General features: G+C 38.4%; 1 protein-coding gene across 15 annotated transcripts; it reads right to left on the reverse strand.

The window, feature by feature from the left end:
* Positions 1 to 1,899: 1,899 nt before the first annotated feature.
* PTGR2 (prostaglandin reductase 2) lies at positions 1,900 to 15,444 on the reverse strand. Of its 15 annotated transcripts, none has more exons than XR_014956018.1 (11): positions 15,391 to 15,444; positions 10,533 to 10,601; positions 9,238 to 9,356; positions 8,012 to 8,203; positions 6,945 to 7,115; positions 5,756 to 5,965; positions 5,205 to 5,326; positions 3,929 to 4,016; positions 3,808 to 3,833; positions 3,161 to 3,200; positions 1,900 to 2,113 (listed from the first exon to the last, which is right to left on the reverse strand). XR_014956018.1 is itself a non-coding variant. In XM_085581992.1 (11 exons), exons 3-11 carry the CDS (start codon positions 10,567 to 10,569, stop codon positions 2,049 to 2,051), a joined length of 1,044 nt encoding a protein of 347 aa, XP_085438118.1. In that variant the 5' UTR covers positions 10,570 to 10,601; positions 10,960 to 11,050; positions 15,260 to 15,444; the 3' UTR covers positions 1,900 to 2,048. The 15 variants fall into 15 exon arrangements, 14 of the variants coding, with proteins under 14 accessions (XP_085438118.1, XP_085438115.1, XP_021389211.1 ...); XM_085581992.1 differs by lacking the exon at positions 3,808 to 3,833 and adding an exon at positions 10,960 to 11,050 and having other exon boundaries at positions 15,260 to 15,444; XM_085581989.1 differs by lacking the exon at positions 3,808 to 3,833 and adding an exon at positions 10,960 to 11,050 and having other exon boundaries at positions 10,533 to 10,628; positions 15,260 to 15,444.
* Positions 15,445 to 16,819: the final 1,375 nt, after the last annotated feature.

Below are 16,819 nucleotides of genomic sequence, written 5' to 3' on the forward strand. Positions count from 1 at the left end.
AACCATTTGCCCAGAGAGTTACAGGGAATCAGGAGGGGGTTATGAAACATGGTCTTATTGTTGTAAAATGTAAAATATGTAAAAATTCTCTTAAGAAAGAAAGATACTTGGTATTTATATGTTTTCAAGCCTAATTAACAAGAAAGAAGATACAATCCACAAAGCAGGTAGCAGCTAACAAGCAAGCTCTAAGTGATGTTCAGGTGTTAAAGAAAAAGTACTTGTCCTCCTTAACATCTAGGGCTTGGCATTGATCTCGGGCATAGTGGGAGGTTAGCAAAGCTTGGAAAGAATGTACTACTGACAGAGGACACAAAGAATGCAGAGTTTATAGACCACAAGGACATCTGGAAAAACTCCCAAGATATGGAAGAAGCTAATAAAGACAACTCAGCAACTGTGCTGAAATTGGCTCTGACTGGATAAAGGTAATTCTGACATGAGGAGATCACAACCACCAACTCAAGAAACTCAGCAACCAAAAAGAAGTGAAAGACTAGGCATGTGGACTAATTACCATGAGAAGCAACCTCCAGAGCATACTGGATTTTTCTTACCAGTTATTTATCACCCTTTGTTAAATGACACCTCTTACAGTACAAAATACATAATAGATGAAGAGCCACACTATTGCAAATATTAAGAAATTAGGAGGACAAGATGAAAAAAAATAGTAGTTTTTTTAACTGATGGCACTTAATTTAAAGAATCTTCTCATTTTGGCTTTTTATTCTTAAGAGGTGACATGAACCAGGATTCACAAGTAAAGGAATACTTCTGTGAGAATAGTAAACACTGGTGTTATCAGGGTTTACTTGGACTGTCCCTATCTTTTTGTCCTAAAGCCATTTTAACTAATGCTGCTAGAGCCTGTATTGGCCTCCACAGCTTACCTAACTACTGGAATGCTACTGCAATCAAGCTGCCTTTATTATGGTAAGGACTCAGTATCTCAGCATGACCTCACTCTGAATCACCCCTCACATCACAGCTCTTAATAGACTGCTGACTTGTGTGGATTACTAAGCAATTCCTATAAAAATAATAGTGCTGGGAATATTATAATTCTATCATATTTTGTTCCAGTTGTGAAAAATAACTGTCTAGAGGACAATTACTTATGGAAAGTGTGTCAACTCATGGTGCCAGAGATGAGCTCACTCTGGAGTAGCTCTTCAGCAAATATTGTGATATTTACTTCCTCGAGATTTGAATCAAACTGCAGTTTTTTTGCTGTTTATCAGTACCTATAGCTAGGCAGTTATAATTAAGCAATTGCACAGTGAAACATGTATGCATGGCTAATCCTTTGAATTAAGGAAAAGGGAACACAATCCCAAAATAAATGGGCTGTCTGGATGAGAGCCCTTGCGGTGAAGTCAGCAGGACTGAGCAGTAACTGGGGAAAGGTAATCCTGGCAGGGGAGATCAAAACCACTGACCCCCTGACCACCAAGTTAAAACAGATCCCCACATGGAATGGGGGGAAGAAGTGTACATGTGCAATAATTAGCATGAAAAGAAAGAGATATAACTGGCATATAAAGATCTGAGTAGTAATTAATGAGAAAGCTATATCAATTGTAACCAATGAAAACTGATGGCTCTGTTTGCTAAAATGTGCAAATAGTGTAAAATTTTGATGGTGATGAGCCAGACTTTTGTAGGTTGCCCCCTAATTTCCTAGTTTCCACAGAATACAATAAAGAAATAGGAATTCCTCACCTTGGTGCGTGAAGTGGTGTCACACACCAACCAGGTGATAAGCCTGTGCTTGGGACAACACAGGATGTTCTTTTAAACCACACCCATTAAATATTTACAAGTGTAGGTGGCAACTGTCAAAATCATGTCAAGAACACATTACTCATTTTGAGTATATATGATTGCATTGCTGTGTCCAGTTCAATTTAATTTATTAGCATCCCAAAATCTCTGCTTTCAGTACATACAGAGCAACTTAATGGTTTATTTAAGAAATGGCAATTAGTATAAGCTTGCTCACTGTTAGAGACAGAATGCTATTATTTTTCTTGAACCAATGACTTTTACTTTGAAACTGAGACGATCTGTTTTCCAATATTGCCTCCATTCATCATGGACTGGAAAGCAGCTTCAAGAGAAATAATGAAATACGTTAATGCCAAGCAAAACAAGCCAAGTAGCTTCTAAAAAAGAAACCAAAAATTGTAGAAGCAAATGTATTAAGCAGCTCCCTAAAAGGGAGAGATAGCACTTTGGACCTAATCAATATTTATCCTTAATCATGTTATAAATTAAGGAGAGGATTAAAAAAAACAACTATTAGCCTATAATAAACTGCTAAGGGCAGCTTTGTGTAATAATTTAAAAAAATTATCTGTAAGCAACTGTTTCATCCTGTACAAATTAAAAACTACATTTACTGCTTTGTGATATATCACACAAACAGGAAAGAGACAGGGCATGACTGGACACCCCACAAATGCTGTGGGTCACACAAACATTTGTGAAAGAAAAGGTTTATAAATATTGTAAAATAGTGGGAGAAGCTGGTACAAAAGAATATATCTTTGAGTGAACAAAGTATGAAAGTATGATATATGACTGATATATTTGACCAAGTTACTTTAAAATACATATGTATACCAGTAAGCAGGAATTAGCAATTACTAGAATAAATGGAAATATATGAGATTTAGTTATCACTTAATTCTACTATATTTCAATCTTGTGGGATTAATGCCTAAATGGACTAAATCATATTCTCGCCTCTTCCTTGAAAGGGAAGCATTTTTACAACATGTTAGATATTGTGTTTTTAAAGTATAAGTTCAAGAATTTAAAAAAGCATTTCCTTACACACAAGTTCAAAGAAAGGGGCAGCACTTTAAACCTCTAAGATCAGGATGACTATCACCAGCTGCTACGGTAGCAGGCTAAGAATAAATTCCTCTCTGTACTTAAACAACAACAACAACAAAATCTAAATTTATATGCAATGATATTTTAAATATACAATAATTCTCTTACAGAACATTTTAATAATTAGTGAAAAAAGTTATTATAACATAAAAATGTTTTTGATAAAATACAAAAATATAAATTGGTAAATGAAACAAAGGAGTTAGTTAACGTCTAACGTCATCGTATATAATAAAAAATGATGTAAATATCTTACCACCGATGTTTGCTAAGCCTTCTACCACAGTCTCTCTGACCTGTCAATGCAAACAAGTCCTTTCAGTTTTCCTCAAACAAGAGAGCATTTCACATTTCTTAGAAACATGCCAAGGAACTGTCACAGAAACCACCAAAATCTAGACTTTCCTCACTACAATAGACAGGGCTCTGTTTGGACCAGATTCTTTCATCAAGAGAGGCATGAATATTTTCTGATAAATTTGCAAGTGGGTTAATTCTTCAATGAGATACCTGCCCCTACCAAAATTTAATGTCTTGCTATTTTCCCAGGAAGATTACTGATTACTTGAAGAAACAAAACTAATTCAGACAGACTTCACAGGGAAGGCACAGTTAAGCCTGTACCAATTACAAAGTAATAAAGAGTGATTATAAAGCTTACTTAAAGTAAAATTTCCACAAGATCCTCAAAAGCATTCAGGACACTTAACTCATTGGATATTTGAAAGTAGATATTGTTGAAAGTCTGAATCTTTAAGTAAAAAAGCACTTGCACCCTATGCTGAAATAAAGAATACAGACACGAGCAGCATGTAATCAGATGTCAGTCATACTATGGTCAGACCATTCTCAGCAAGTACCTTTGAAAACGGCGCTACCTAATAAGCTTTCAATTATACTTACACATGTTTTAAAAGGTCTGTTCAATCCTGAGGCACAGTAAGAGAGCCAGAGAAAAAGATATTAGTCCTCTTGTAGTAGGAGAGAGTATCAAAGGCCATAGATTAAACCTAGAAGTTCTCACCTTCAGTTTACCTTCTTGGATCCACTGGCAGAGTTGTAATACACTAGCTTCTTGTTTGTCCATGTAATTCAACACCAAGAATCTTTCCCTGTGAAAGAAAAGGATGAGCTTTGGTTTAAGAAACTTAGGTCAATGTACTCGAAAATCTTTAAAAATCTTTTCAGAAAACAGCCTTGTTGAAACTGAAGGGTTATGAGCACGAATTATAAAGAAGTAACTCAGGGCCCTGCCAGTTTGTTGGGACAACTTCCTGCAGTGGGAGCTTGACAGTAAATTCTCTTCACGTATCAGAGAGAAGAGTAATAAAAATCGAGGAGTAAAGTAGTATCACCAAAATAAGTAAACATCTAAAAAAATGTGAGCAAATTCTTATTATTTTTTTACCTTTTTTTTTCTTTTTTAAAGTGGTAGGGAGAATAATTAGTGAACCTACAGCCAGATGGTGAGAATAACTTAATTTTCAGGTTCCCCAGAATTCTGCATATCCTGCTGTCACAGTTTTCTATAGCAATTGAGAAATGGAAATTATCATCAAAAGTTATAATTACTTGTAGGGACATACTGACTAAATTCTCCACTGCATTCTACTATGCATGTTTTACTAATTTTATTCATTTTTTAAAAGGGCAGACAGCAGTACAAGGAAAGATTTTAATTAGAAGAGATAAATTGATTTGCGCAGGAATAAAATCTCCCAAATGTCCCACAATGCAAAGACTGAAAAGTCTAAGATTCTCCTCTTAATTTCTGCCTTAGTTCCATCGGAATCCTAAGAGGAAATTCAGCAATTCAGAGTCAGAACATAATGAAAATGTTTTACCTATATATATCTGTCACACCTAGTTCCATTATCTAATAACCTCCCAAATACTAAAAATGCAGTTTCAATAAAATCACTGCATCAGCTGCAGCCTTATGTCTGAACAACGACATTTTGAAAGAAGGTACTTTGCACATCTGAGAACAGAACTATGGCAACACCTTCCCTTGTACTAAAGAATTGTCAGGGATTAAAGGACTAAATCAAGCAACCTCAAACAAAATGTAACAACTGACATCTATGATTTTATATAAAAACATCCTTTCCCATTTTTATGCTGAAAAAGACAAATGTAAGGGAAAGGATCTACTGATATCATTATTGTATTTTCCTTTTTAGGCATGGCAACATTCTGTTCCAATTACAAGTGGCTACTGCAGATTACAGACTACCTTCCAAACACCATATGAACAATCTACCTGGAACCTGGTCACAAGTTCTGGAGGAAAAATGTACCTTGTGATGTTCCTTTCTTGCTGTATTTTTTCTATGTCAGGAGGCAGTGGAGGGGGATAAGGCACATCTTTGTTATACTGAGAAATCTGTCCACACAGGATGATATGGCTGTTCTGATTCATCTGTTTGGGACAGCATAAAGTGAGAAAAATGGCATTCCTCAGTCTCAGTAACTAAATTTTTCAGATGCAATAGATCTTATTATTGCAAAATTTTCACTAGCTATATTTCCTATTAAAGAATGGAAGAATTGCATGCAGTCCCATTCAATCTATGACAACATTAAAACAGGCAAAAATGCAAGGCAATAGTGAGAAAACAACTGCTAAACAGCCTAGTGTAATTTTAAAAGGCACTAAATAGAAGGAATATAGGAAATTGTTATCTTCATGTGGGCCCCCAGAATCAGCACCTGAAATTGATCACTGAAGTGGAAGCCTGCTGTTATTATTAGTTAAATTACAGGCTGGGCCCCAGTATAAATTAATTGAAAGCTGGGCATGCAGACATTGGAAAATGACTAGAATAAACCTGACAGCTGGAATAATCACCTGACTTATAACTGTATCACTGATGTCTCCACCAACATTGTCAAAGTAAACATCCACACCACCCGGGCAGAGTTCACGTAGCTGTTTTGCCACATCCCCCTTCTTGTAATTGATAGCAGCATCAAACCCCATTTCTTGGACCAAAATGGAGCACTTTTCATCTGTGCCAGCAATCCCCACCACTCTAGAGCAGCCCTCCAGACGGCCAATCTGCAGGCACACAGTTAAAAAACAAATAAACAAACCAACCAAAAACCTCAAACAATAAAGACAAATTAGATCATTAAGCTGCATAAAAGTACCAGTGGAAAAAAGGGGGTCCTAAGGGGTGTTGCAGTTATTGCCATCCCACTAAACCCCAGGCAGCAAATGCTCCCATCTCACCTGACACAATTGCCTCGTCATTCCCTCCTCTCAACTACACATGGGGCAGGTACTATCAAAATTTGCCATATTTTCAAACCCACTGACTGCAGAAGACTGTGTTTGTGTAATCACCAATGACTGCCAGTACTAGAGAACCAAATATGGTAGAAAACTATAATCTGCCAAGTACCATAACTAATAAAAGGAAAAAAATAATAGACAATAATTTATTTAAATACAATCTTCATAGACTTGCTCATGCATTCTTTTTTCATAGCTTCTCTTTATTAGTAGGTCTAAAGTTTGCTTAATAACAATTTTGTTTGTGTGTATATATATGTATCTAGAGAGATATTTGTAGATATGCACATACACTTTCCAAACAGGTTCTGCAAAGCAGAGGAGGATAAAAGGACTGTAAATCTCCAAACACAAAGGATGTCATGGAACACAGCACAAAGAGTTTATCACATTACTATTTCCAACAGCAAAAAAAAAAATTAAAGTCTCCAGTCAATCCAGTGTTGGATGGCAGGCTACCATATAAATGTATAATAAATACATGTATATATACACCATCTATTTTACTTGTACTAGCAACAAGTAATCACCACCATCTGTGTTCTCTTCCTATTTAATGAAACTTGAGTTTCATATGTCAAGTCTTTCACAGTAAGAGTGTGTGCCAAATCTGTGAAACTGGCCATTCCCACAGGGTTATACCTGCTCATGTTTACAAAGATTTTATCTGCATATTTAATAACCAGAATGTTTCAGAAGACAAAACTTGCTAACAGAGTAAGTTTGTATGCCCTAAACCTACCTGGCCAGCCAAAGAGCCGCAGGCACCGGCGGCTCCGCTCACCACCATGGTCTGATTTGCACCTGCGGCCACGTGTCCCTTCTCCCTGATTCCCAACAGGGCCGTCAGCCCCGTGATGCCAGCTGCACCCAGAAAGTAGGAAAGGCGTCCATTTACAAGCTGTGGTACCAGCTGCAGAACAGAAAGCAGGTAGGAGGTCATTTGTTTCTAAGGTGAGGTTTTGCTTTTTGACTGCCTGAGGGTAGAAAACTAATTCAGGATATTTACCAGACAAGGTAAAACTGGTAGGGATGAACTATCTCTAGCTCTATTCTAAAAAGTCTGTACAAAAATGTCTCTGTGGTTTTAGAAAAAGATTTTAGACAAAGTAACTCACAAAAATTTAAATTATGGAAGAGTTAAAAAACAGTTGGGAGATAAGAAGTTTCCAACAATGGTAAACTATCCCTATGCTAGCATAAAAGGATAAAAATGCACCATTTTATCAAATGTGGTGTTTGTAGATCATTGACAAAGAGTCCTAAAGGAAGGAGTTTATTGGAAAGTATAAATTCTCAAACCTCTGTTGCAAGAGAACAGTCAACACAATTTCCATTACACAGTGAAACCTTTCCACTTTCAACTTAACATTGAATACCCTTCCTTATGTGAATGTAAAAACTCAGGTAAAAGCTTTTACTAACATAAGTCAGAAAAATAAATATACCTAAAGCCTTTCATGTCTTACAGTTACACTCTCATGAACAAGTTCTATTAGAATTAAAATAGTTAAGAGAATTATTTAACTGAAGCAGCTTCAGGGAATTTTTTTATTAAAACAACAATTAAAATAATACTGGCCTGTCTATTAACCAGCAAAATTGTTATGAAAAAAAAAGAAATTTATATAAATCTTGTGATCTATGAGTTGATCTGCATTTTGAGAACTGGTTGCTTCAATAAGTATGCTTCTCTTGCATTAAAAAATAGTGTCACTAGCAGCTATTTAGGGAAAAAAGAGGTTGGGGTTGGGGGGAAAAGGACTTAGGGAAAAAACAGTCACGATCTGGGCTTTGCATTGACATGACCTTTTGTAGCGAGTCTCCATGAAGAATTGCTGCTGTCTGCCAGGGCCAAGTGAAGGAAGTTACAAAGTCTCCTTTAGCAAGGTTATGGTGCTTGCTCTCCTCCACTACCCCGATGCCCCCACCGTCAGCAACTTCAGACAGCTGCCAGGGCTGCAAGTAATCCGAGCCTGTGTCCTCATTCATTCGGCAGCGCTGAAAGACAAGGCTTTAATAAAAGGCTCTGATGGAACACAACTTGTTTATCACTTCAAGTTGGGTGGGGGATGAAGATGGGTTCCAAATTTCAAACACAAAGGGCTACTCAAAAATGTCTCAATAAACCCTAAGTATTCATAATCTTTTCTTAGATCACTATTTCCCTTTGTTTGTTTAGTACACACAGAGGATGGACCATCCTGATCTCCGACAGCAGCGTTACCAAAGCCAACAGATTCTACAGACTCAAAGTTGTAGAAAAGTTGGCTCAAAGGCACCAGCAAAACTGACAAGGACTGGCTTGGGTCTGATGAGAACCCTACAAATTCCATTCCTCAACTGAAGGAATCCTAGAAATGCAAGACTGAAAAAGAATGCCCATGAGTCATTTAGTCTATGCCTCTGCACTGAAGGGCAGTCAAATATGCATAGACCATCCCTGACAGAGATCTGTTTAATGAAATAGGACATATTTTCTTTGCAGTTTCCCACGTAGTCAGTATTTCAAGATTCTTAAACTTTTCCTTAATTCTCATGCTAAATGTACTTTCTTGAAATCTAGACTGGTTTTTTTTTCTACTATCACCATCTATGGAGGGAATAAATTATCAGAATTCTCTTTATAACATACTTTTACAGACTGTATCTGTGTGGTTCTTCTTCTACCTTCACTTCCATCTCAACCCACAATTCTCTATGCCACATGATTACTGTAATTTTGCATGAATGGAAAAAAAAATATAAAAAAGGCCAAGTTCAGAAAAAGCTGACACAAACAAATCTGTAATGGCATACTAAGGCTTACAGTCTATTCCTGGTCCAATAAAAATTCCTGTATATATCCCAAGCATATTAATGCCAAATTCCTTTCCAAGGTAACTCCATCAGAATTAATACAATTACTATGTTACACTACATATATATTTGTTCTGTAATTGGTAATTTTGGTGTTAAACATCATGACAGGTACTTAAAGAGTTGAAGATACTTAAAAAATCTAAATCTGGCTTAGCTCTAAGTCCATCACCTACCATGTAGGGGTCCACTGAGAGATAGAGAGTTTTAACAAGCACATGTCCCGCTGGAACTGTATCTGCTATTGTACTTTGCTCCAGTAGGAAGTTTTCAGCCACTGGCACTCCATTCTTACCTAGAGTTATATTAGAATTAAACAAATAAATTAATCAACACAGAACTTCCCTTAATCAACAGGGGAAGGCCTTTTTTTAAGGCAGTCCTTTTTTAAAATAAATTAGGTTATATATTTACTCAGGTGTAAAATTACAACCAACTACTCTCGCCTTTCTGCCTCTTCTGACTCAAGTGAGACTGAGGGAATACAGATTGCAGCCACTGCACATGCACATTCTGCAAGGGCATCCGTTCACAGAGACTTCCTTACATTAAAAGCTTCCCAGAAATACCCATAAAACTGTGGCAAGAACCCCAGAACTGGAGGCTTCATCCTCAGGTTGGTACCACACACAGCATATCAACCAGACAACTGGAACCACCAGTTCTGAGGCAGTGTTGAGACAGCCAGACAGCCTTGCCTATTTTACATCAGAAAGACTGCACAGCTAGAGCAGGCTCCTGATGCACCATTTGAAAGACTTAATTGCAGGTCACACAATAGTTTTTCATGCTTAAAACTATTTTAGCATTAAGCAGCACACAATACTCCCTCCAAAACTTAATGTCTTCTACACCAAATTTATGAACTCACTCCTCAGAATACTGTGCTACTCCATAACAAGGCAAATGCATAAGTATTTTGTGTAAACAAAACCTCAACAGTGTAAACTTAAAAAACAAACCCTTTGAAACATGAGAGAAACAAAAGATTCATTATTTACTACACAGAAACTAAAATTAATAGTAACAAAGTATTTTAGACATCTCTTACAATGCAAAAAGAATGTGAGAACTAAAATGTCACATGCCCTAATCTTTCTTCACTTTCAGCCCCTACACTTAGTTTTCTCATGTATTACATGTTAACCCTTTTTTCTCACCCATTTTAGAAATGTGCATATACAGATTAAACAAATGAAGTTCAAATATGTTATATATTTAATAGAAATGTATCTATATTAATACAATTTATATTTATTAATAAACAGAAAATTTATTACAAATATATTTATTTATATTAATGGAAATTGATAACTTTATATATAAATAAATGGACTTTAATTAGCTGCATACAATATTAAGATATATAAACATCAATATCTCAAATCAGTGTCTGTTTCTACTCTCATCATTTTTGAGCACTGACAATTAGAACAAACAATTGCTTTTTTTAGTGGAGAGAAATACATACCAGGCCGTGAATTCAGCACTACTCTTTGTATAATCATCTCTGCTTTTTCAGTAATTTCACACTGGATTTCTACAAAAGAAAGTGTTGCTTGAAGGCCTGAAACAATTTTTTTTGAAAAAATAATATGAGGCAAAGTACTCAGCAATTTGGAAACTGGAGATGAAATACAGACCTCCCCAACTTCAGCACCCATGCCCAAGGAAGATATAAAGAATCATATAAACCAACTAAACAACATGTGAATAAGGAGTTTCCCTGTTTATCTTATTAAAGTCCTGATTTATACAGTGTCCCAGTAGCACCTACTAGAAAGAAGGAAAACTGTAATGCACCATGCTCTTTGTAGGACCATCACCAGACCCCACCAAGCAGAGGGAGAGGTGTCTGATTAGCTTTCCTGTGCTGATTGAGAACACCCCGGTCCCACCTAACAGATACAGAGGCAGCTTTGCACACAAAGTCAGGCACCACTTGAATAAAAGGTGGGCAGGCACACCAGAATAGCAGTCTGCAGGTACCTGATAAAAAGATATTGTTGTGTAAGATGTTTTGTAAGAAAAAGCAACTTTCTATTAGCAGTGCCCAGAGATGAGAAAGAATGAGATCATTCCATTTCTTCTACAGAAAAATTTCCCCCTGAATTTCAACAGTTTAAAAGAGGATTGCAAATCTGTGATTTTGCACTTGTGAGACCCGAAGTTATTAAGAGGAAATTACCCTAATTTAACAGGGAAAAATCCCACATGCTTTCATATCTAATACAAAATAAAAATGTGATTGCTATTTTAAGCCAAGAGCCATAAATGAACTACCTCCATATGAACAAAGGGCATTAAGGAATGAAACATGATAGCTGACATCATTGTCATAATGATTATTTTGCTGATGAACAGCAAATTGGAGCAAATCTAAAAGATGAGCCTAGTAAGAGTACATCATCACCACTTATCCAACACATTTATTCTTTGAACACTGCAAAATACAGAACCTTCTGCTGTACTGCTACAGTGCTCACATAACAGCACTCACAAACCATCAAGAACTATAGTCTGGAATGCTGAAAAACAATTAAAAAGTTATTAGGAGAAAATGTGCAGAACCCTGGCCATCCCTCTGCTCTAAAACACACAGCTGACTCGAAACACAAGTATCTTGTTAAAGAAACAAATCAAGCTTTAACATTTTATTGTGTTTGCACTTGAAAAGCTACTTATTTGGGAAAAGTCAAAAAACAGTCAATTTCTTTCCAGTATTTCAATACCTAAGGATGCTACAAGGAATGAATCTCAAATGTGTCTTTACACATAATGCTGAAAAAACAAGTGACTTGCAGAGTTCTTTGGACAATATGGTGTAGAACAACAGTCTACAGCAAAAGGAAAAAACCACACACTTTCATGAAATTACTACTTAATATTTATAAACAAAAATAAGCACTGAAAATTAAGGACTTAACAATTAAAAAGTGAAATAAAAATCCATCTTTATACCCACACAGCTGATACAATCTCTAGAACATAAATAATGTAAAACCCTAACAGGAAGGATGGCCTAAGAGAAACTTTGGCAGATGTTAGGTTCAGCACTGTACTCAGCTATGGACTTCCTGTGTGATCACAGGCACATCACTCTGGATTTGTTTTACAGAATATTTTTCAGAATAAAACTCAAAATTCTTCCTGATAACACCTGCCCAACAAAATTACATTCAAGTAGTACAATTGTTATCCTCAGAGGAATTGATTCAGCCCCTGAGAATTTCTGCTAATACAATGAGCATGTTATAAACTGTCAGATGTGCCCAGTGCAGTTTAAAAGGACAAGCCTACTCTAGTAAATGACTTGCACACATTTGCAACTAAGCTGAAGTTTATAACCACTAATCAAACTGCACTGTGCAGAAACAATGAATTAAGAATGCAGTGAATATAAACCAACAGCATCTAACATAAAATCTGACCACATCACTCCTCAATATTTACTATCCATACCCATGGCTGAGGTTTGAGCCTCTGTTTATAAACCACACAGAGCAGGCAGAATTGCTGTACAGCTCATGTCTTACAGAGCAGTCCACTGTCAAAACTGCTGACTCCATTTTTGTTAGCCTGAAACGAAATATGTGTATTATGCAAACACAAAATCCCAATCTGAACAAGAGAGGATGAAGATACCTTTTATTGTGACTAACATACTCCTGAAACATCTACTTTCTGTGATTATACAGAGGAAAAAAAAACCAGTTATATTAAAAAAAAAATCAAGATAACATACTAAAAGAAAGACAAAGCAATACAGAGCAGCATAGAAAGATGTAAGTAGAAAAATTATCCAATGTAAGTTTAGACTACTTCTTTGAATTCCTGACATTCTGAAGGAAAAAAAAAAACAAACCCACAGTTTATTTCCCAGTTTGTTTTCACAGCTTTTGTTTGAGGAGCCTGTGTACTGATTCAATTTGAAGATCTTCCAAATACTGTGAGTGGGTGGACAAAAAGTGAAACTGGCAACTGAATTGTCACTAATTCTGTGACAGCTGCCACAGCAAATACAACACTGCAGATGGACATTTACTTCCAAATGCAAGGACTGCACCTACAGTGGAAGTAGCAACACCAATACAGAAGCAAATGGTCAGAGTAACACAATAAGAATCAATGTTTCCTCATATTACAAACAACACAGAAGTGACTAAAGAAAATAAGTAGAGGCACCATCTTTTAGCACGGTGAGGAAAGCTTTTAGAAAATGAGAACAGATTTTCTTTAAAAAGTGAAATAAAGGGGAATTGTATCATATACACAATTCTTTTCAATACATGCATAGTGCCAGTGTGCAGGATCTTTTTGACTATTTCTTAAAAAGACAACACAATTATAATTTTTTAGCTTTTCCAAACAACACCACTCTAATTTGATTTTACTTTTCAAATCAGATAGAGTAAAAATCCCAAGTTTAACATCAACATGCTATGCTAATCACCTGATCCACCCTATGAGTACCTCAAGAGCATTAAGCAGCACAAGAGCAGCATCCTCAGGGGAGTTTCAAATATGTTTTAGCCCAGTTTTACTCATCTCTGTCTCCCCTTGTCTTTCCTTCCCCACTGTTTCAGAGACATGTGACAACTCCTTTTAAGAAGTTAAATAAATTCTTCAGCACTAAAATACTCAGTTTGTTTGCCCTGGGCTTGGTTCCCAGAACTTCTTGTTTCTGAGATTGCCCATAAGGCAGTTTTCAGTTGCCTATACCCTTGCCAAAACAAGTCACCTGCTTCCAAGTCATTAAAGCCCATGACACATGCAATCTAGTTAAAAAGCAAAAGGAAGAACAGGTAGTCCTGTATCAGGCCCAGGCAGCAAGGAGGAAGAAGGCAGGCAATCTAAACAGAGAAAAAGATTTGGATGTTCTCTGAAACTGTGATGTCAAAATAGCTGGAGCAAGAATCCTCAAAGGAAACTCAAGGAAAGAAATTTCAAGAATAACTGTGAATGAGGAACATGCAGGAAGGAAAGATAGGAAGAATTGGGTCTAGGAATCAGAAAGAACAGAGAAATGTGACAAGAATAGCAATTTAATGGCCAGTAAAAGAGAGAAGAGCAAAATAGAACAGGGAGAGAGAACTGAAGAAACTGGGAATAATGAATGAGACAACCAAGCAAACTGAGGTGGGAATGACTGGTGAAAAAACAAGAAGAGACAACTGTAACTGGCAAGGTGAGATAAATGGAAATAGAAAAGCAAACATAATGGATTAAGCACCAAAGTTTCCACCAGCTCCAATAAGGAGCTCTACATTTCATGACTGTTAATGGCAAGCCAGAATGAATACTGACTGTCATGAATGGAGTAAAACACATGCCATAAAAAGCTAAGTACTTTCACAAACTGAACCAATAAATTTAGATTTCCTGATGTTCTATGTTCTCTGATGAGAAGTCTCTCCCATAGTGTTTTCTTCATGTGGATTTTCTGACACACTATAAGTGTTGAGGGCAGGTTCCAATCTTTCCTCCAAGGAATAAGCAGATGAAAAGAAAAGACAATAGTAGTAGGATCTTGATCCAGCCATCTCTTTTTTTATATCCCCAAGAAGCCTAATATCTTTCAGCTTTTTATCAGATTTCACTGACCTACAAATCAAAAGTTTTAGTAAGTATACACACTAATATCTACATACAACAGGGCTGTATAAACTTTACTTTTTCAGATTTAGGTGTAAAAAAAAAAAAAAAAAAAGCTGTTAGGTACCACATCTTGAACTTGGCCTATTTCTTCTTGGCAGAATTTCACATAAGGAATGCAGATTGCTCCCAGAATGGCAGGAGCATCGCCCGATGGGATTTTTGAGAAGCCTGTAATGCAATTTGCAGGCTTCCACGCGAGAGCCGGCCCAGAGAGCCTAGTGACTATCCAGGTATGCCCAAAGACCAAGCTGGGAAGCAGTGCTGCCAAAGGTGGAAGAGCCCCTGAAGAGAGCCTTGCAGACGAGCCATTACCACATTCGGGAGAGCAGGTAGGGCAGCCCAGGAGAGAGACCCCGAGAGAGGCAGCGCAGGGGCTCAGTCCCACAGGCCGGCCCGGGGCTGCGGTAGGCTCCGCTCCTCTCCTCGGGAATGCCTCCCCGCCCCGGGACGCGCTCTGATCGGGGGCTCAGTAAAGCTCGATTCCAGCTCGCCTTGCAGGGAGCGGGCAACGCCAGCAGCCTCTCCCAACCTCTTCCGCACCTGTGCCCCCGCCTGCCCTGCAGCGAGGCCGTGCTAATCCCCGAGGACGCGACTCCTGGGAAGGAGAGTAGCAGCACACCAAGCACACGCCCCCCCGGCCGAGCTACGGCTCGCCCGCACCTCCTGCTCACCTTGAGCCGCCCCGCGCACCGCACCGCCCCGCCCGGCCCGGCCCGGCCCGGCCCGGCCCCGCGCGCACGCGCGCCGACCTTAAACAGGGAAACGCTGAGGCGGCCCAAGCTTAAAGCGGCGATGGCCCGAGCCCGGCCGTGGCGCTGTGAGGGGCTGTGGGTGTCCCCTGAATCGCATAATCACACAGAAACATTAAAGGTGGAAAAGGCCTCCAGAGCATCAAGATCAGCCTTTCACTGTCTACTAGACAGGACACTAAGTGTTCATACAGTTCACTGAACGCCTCCAGGGAATGCAAGTCCACCCTTTCCCCAGGCAGCCAGACTCCAGTTAATGCTTAATAAACCCTTTAGTAAAAAAATTCTTCATAATGTCCAACCTGAACCTCTTCTGGCATAGCTTGAGGCCATCTCTTCTTGTCCTGTTGCTGACTGCCTGGGAAGAGAGACCAATTCTCACATGGCTACAATCTCCTTCCAGGTAATTGTAGAGAGCAGCATGCTTCTCCCCACCACATCCCCCGCCAAGTCTGCTTTTCCTCAGGATAAACTCCCCCAGCTCCCTCGGCCACTCGTCACACCTCTGCTCCAGACCCTTCTCCACCTCCATTGCTCTTCTCTGGATCCCTGGTCCTGCTGGCCACACTGCTGCTGACACAGGCCAGGATGCCTCCCTGGCCACCTGGGCACACTTTGGCTGATGTTCCTTCCCCTGCCAACCAGCCTCCCCAGGTCCTTTTCCTCCAGTCACTCTTCCCCTGTAGTGCTGCATGGAGTTGCTGTAATCCAAGTGCAAGATTCGGCACTTGGCCTTATCAAACTGAGGTACTGGGAGAAGGCATTTACAATTTATGAGGGCACGATTTCTTTGTGTAATATTGGGACATGTTTGCTCCTCACATGTTCCAGTGGATGACATTTTGTTCATTGCTGCGGTAAGGTTGTTTGGTAGCTATTCCTAAAATTTCACTGAAGTTGCTGTTGTGTGCAATATAATGTATTTATTATATATGTGCTATTTCTGTGCTTGAATATGGATGAAGATTTTTTTTTTCCTTAAAAAAAAATGTTGTAGCAAGATCCAGAGCTTTCCTGGAATGAGGCTTAGGTCCTGGTACTGTCTGACATGATTACTCTGTGTATTTGCCCTATATTGTAGTGATTCACTGTGCTACAAGGACAGACAGGTCTGTGAAGTGGCCATTGAGCTGGTGGGAATTACTTTGGAGCCTGAAGTGACTACTTCAGCATGGAAAAACTCTTCCAGTCTGATGATTCTGATGACTTTGTACTCTGACTCTCACATTAAGGCAGTCAAAACCTTTCTGTTGTAGCTTGACCCATAGCACTGTAATACAGGTTTAAGTGAATGATTTATGTTTGATCCACCATAATATACAAAACTTAGCATTTCACATTAGTTTAAATA

This window comes from Lonchura striata, chromosome 5 (genome assembly GCF_050655825.1).
Source record: "Lonchura striata isolate lonStrDom1 chromosome 5, ASM5065582v1, whole genome shotgun sequence".
Taxonomy (NCBI): domain Eukaryota; kingdom Metazoa; phylum Chordata; class Aves; order Passeriformes; family Estrildidae; genus Lonchura; species Lonchura striata.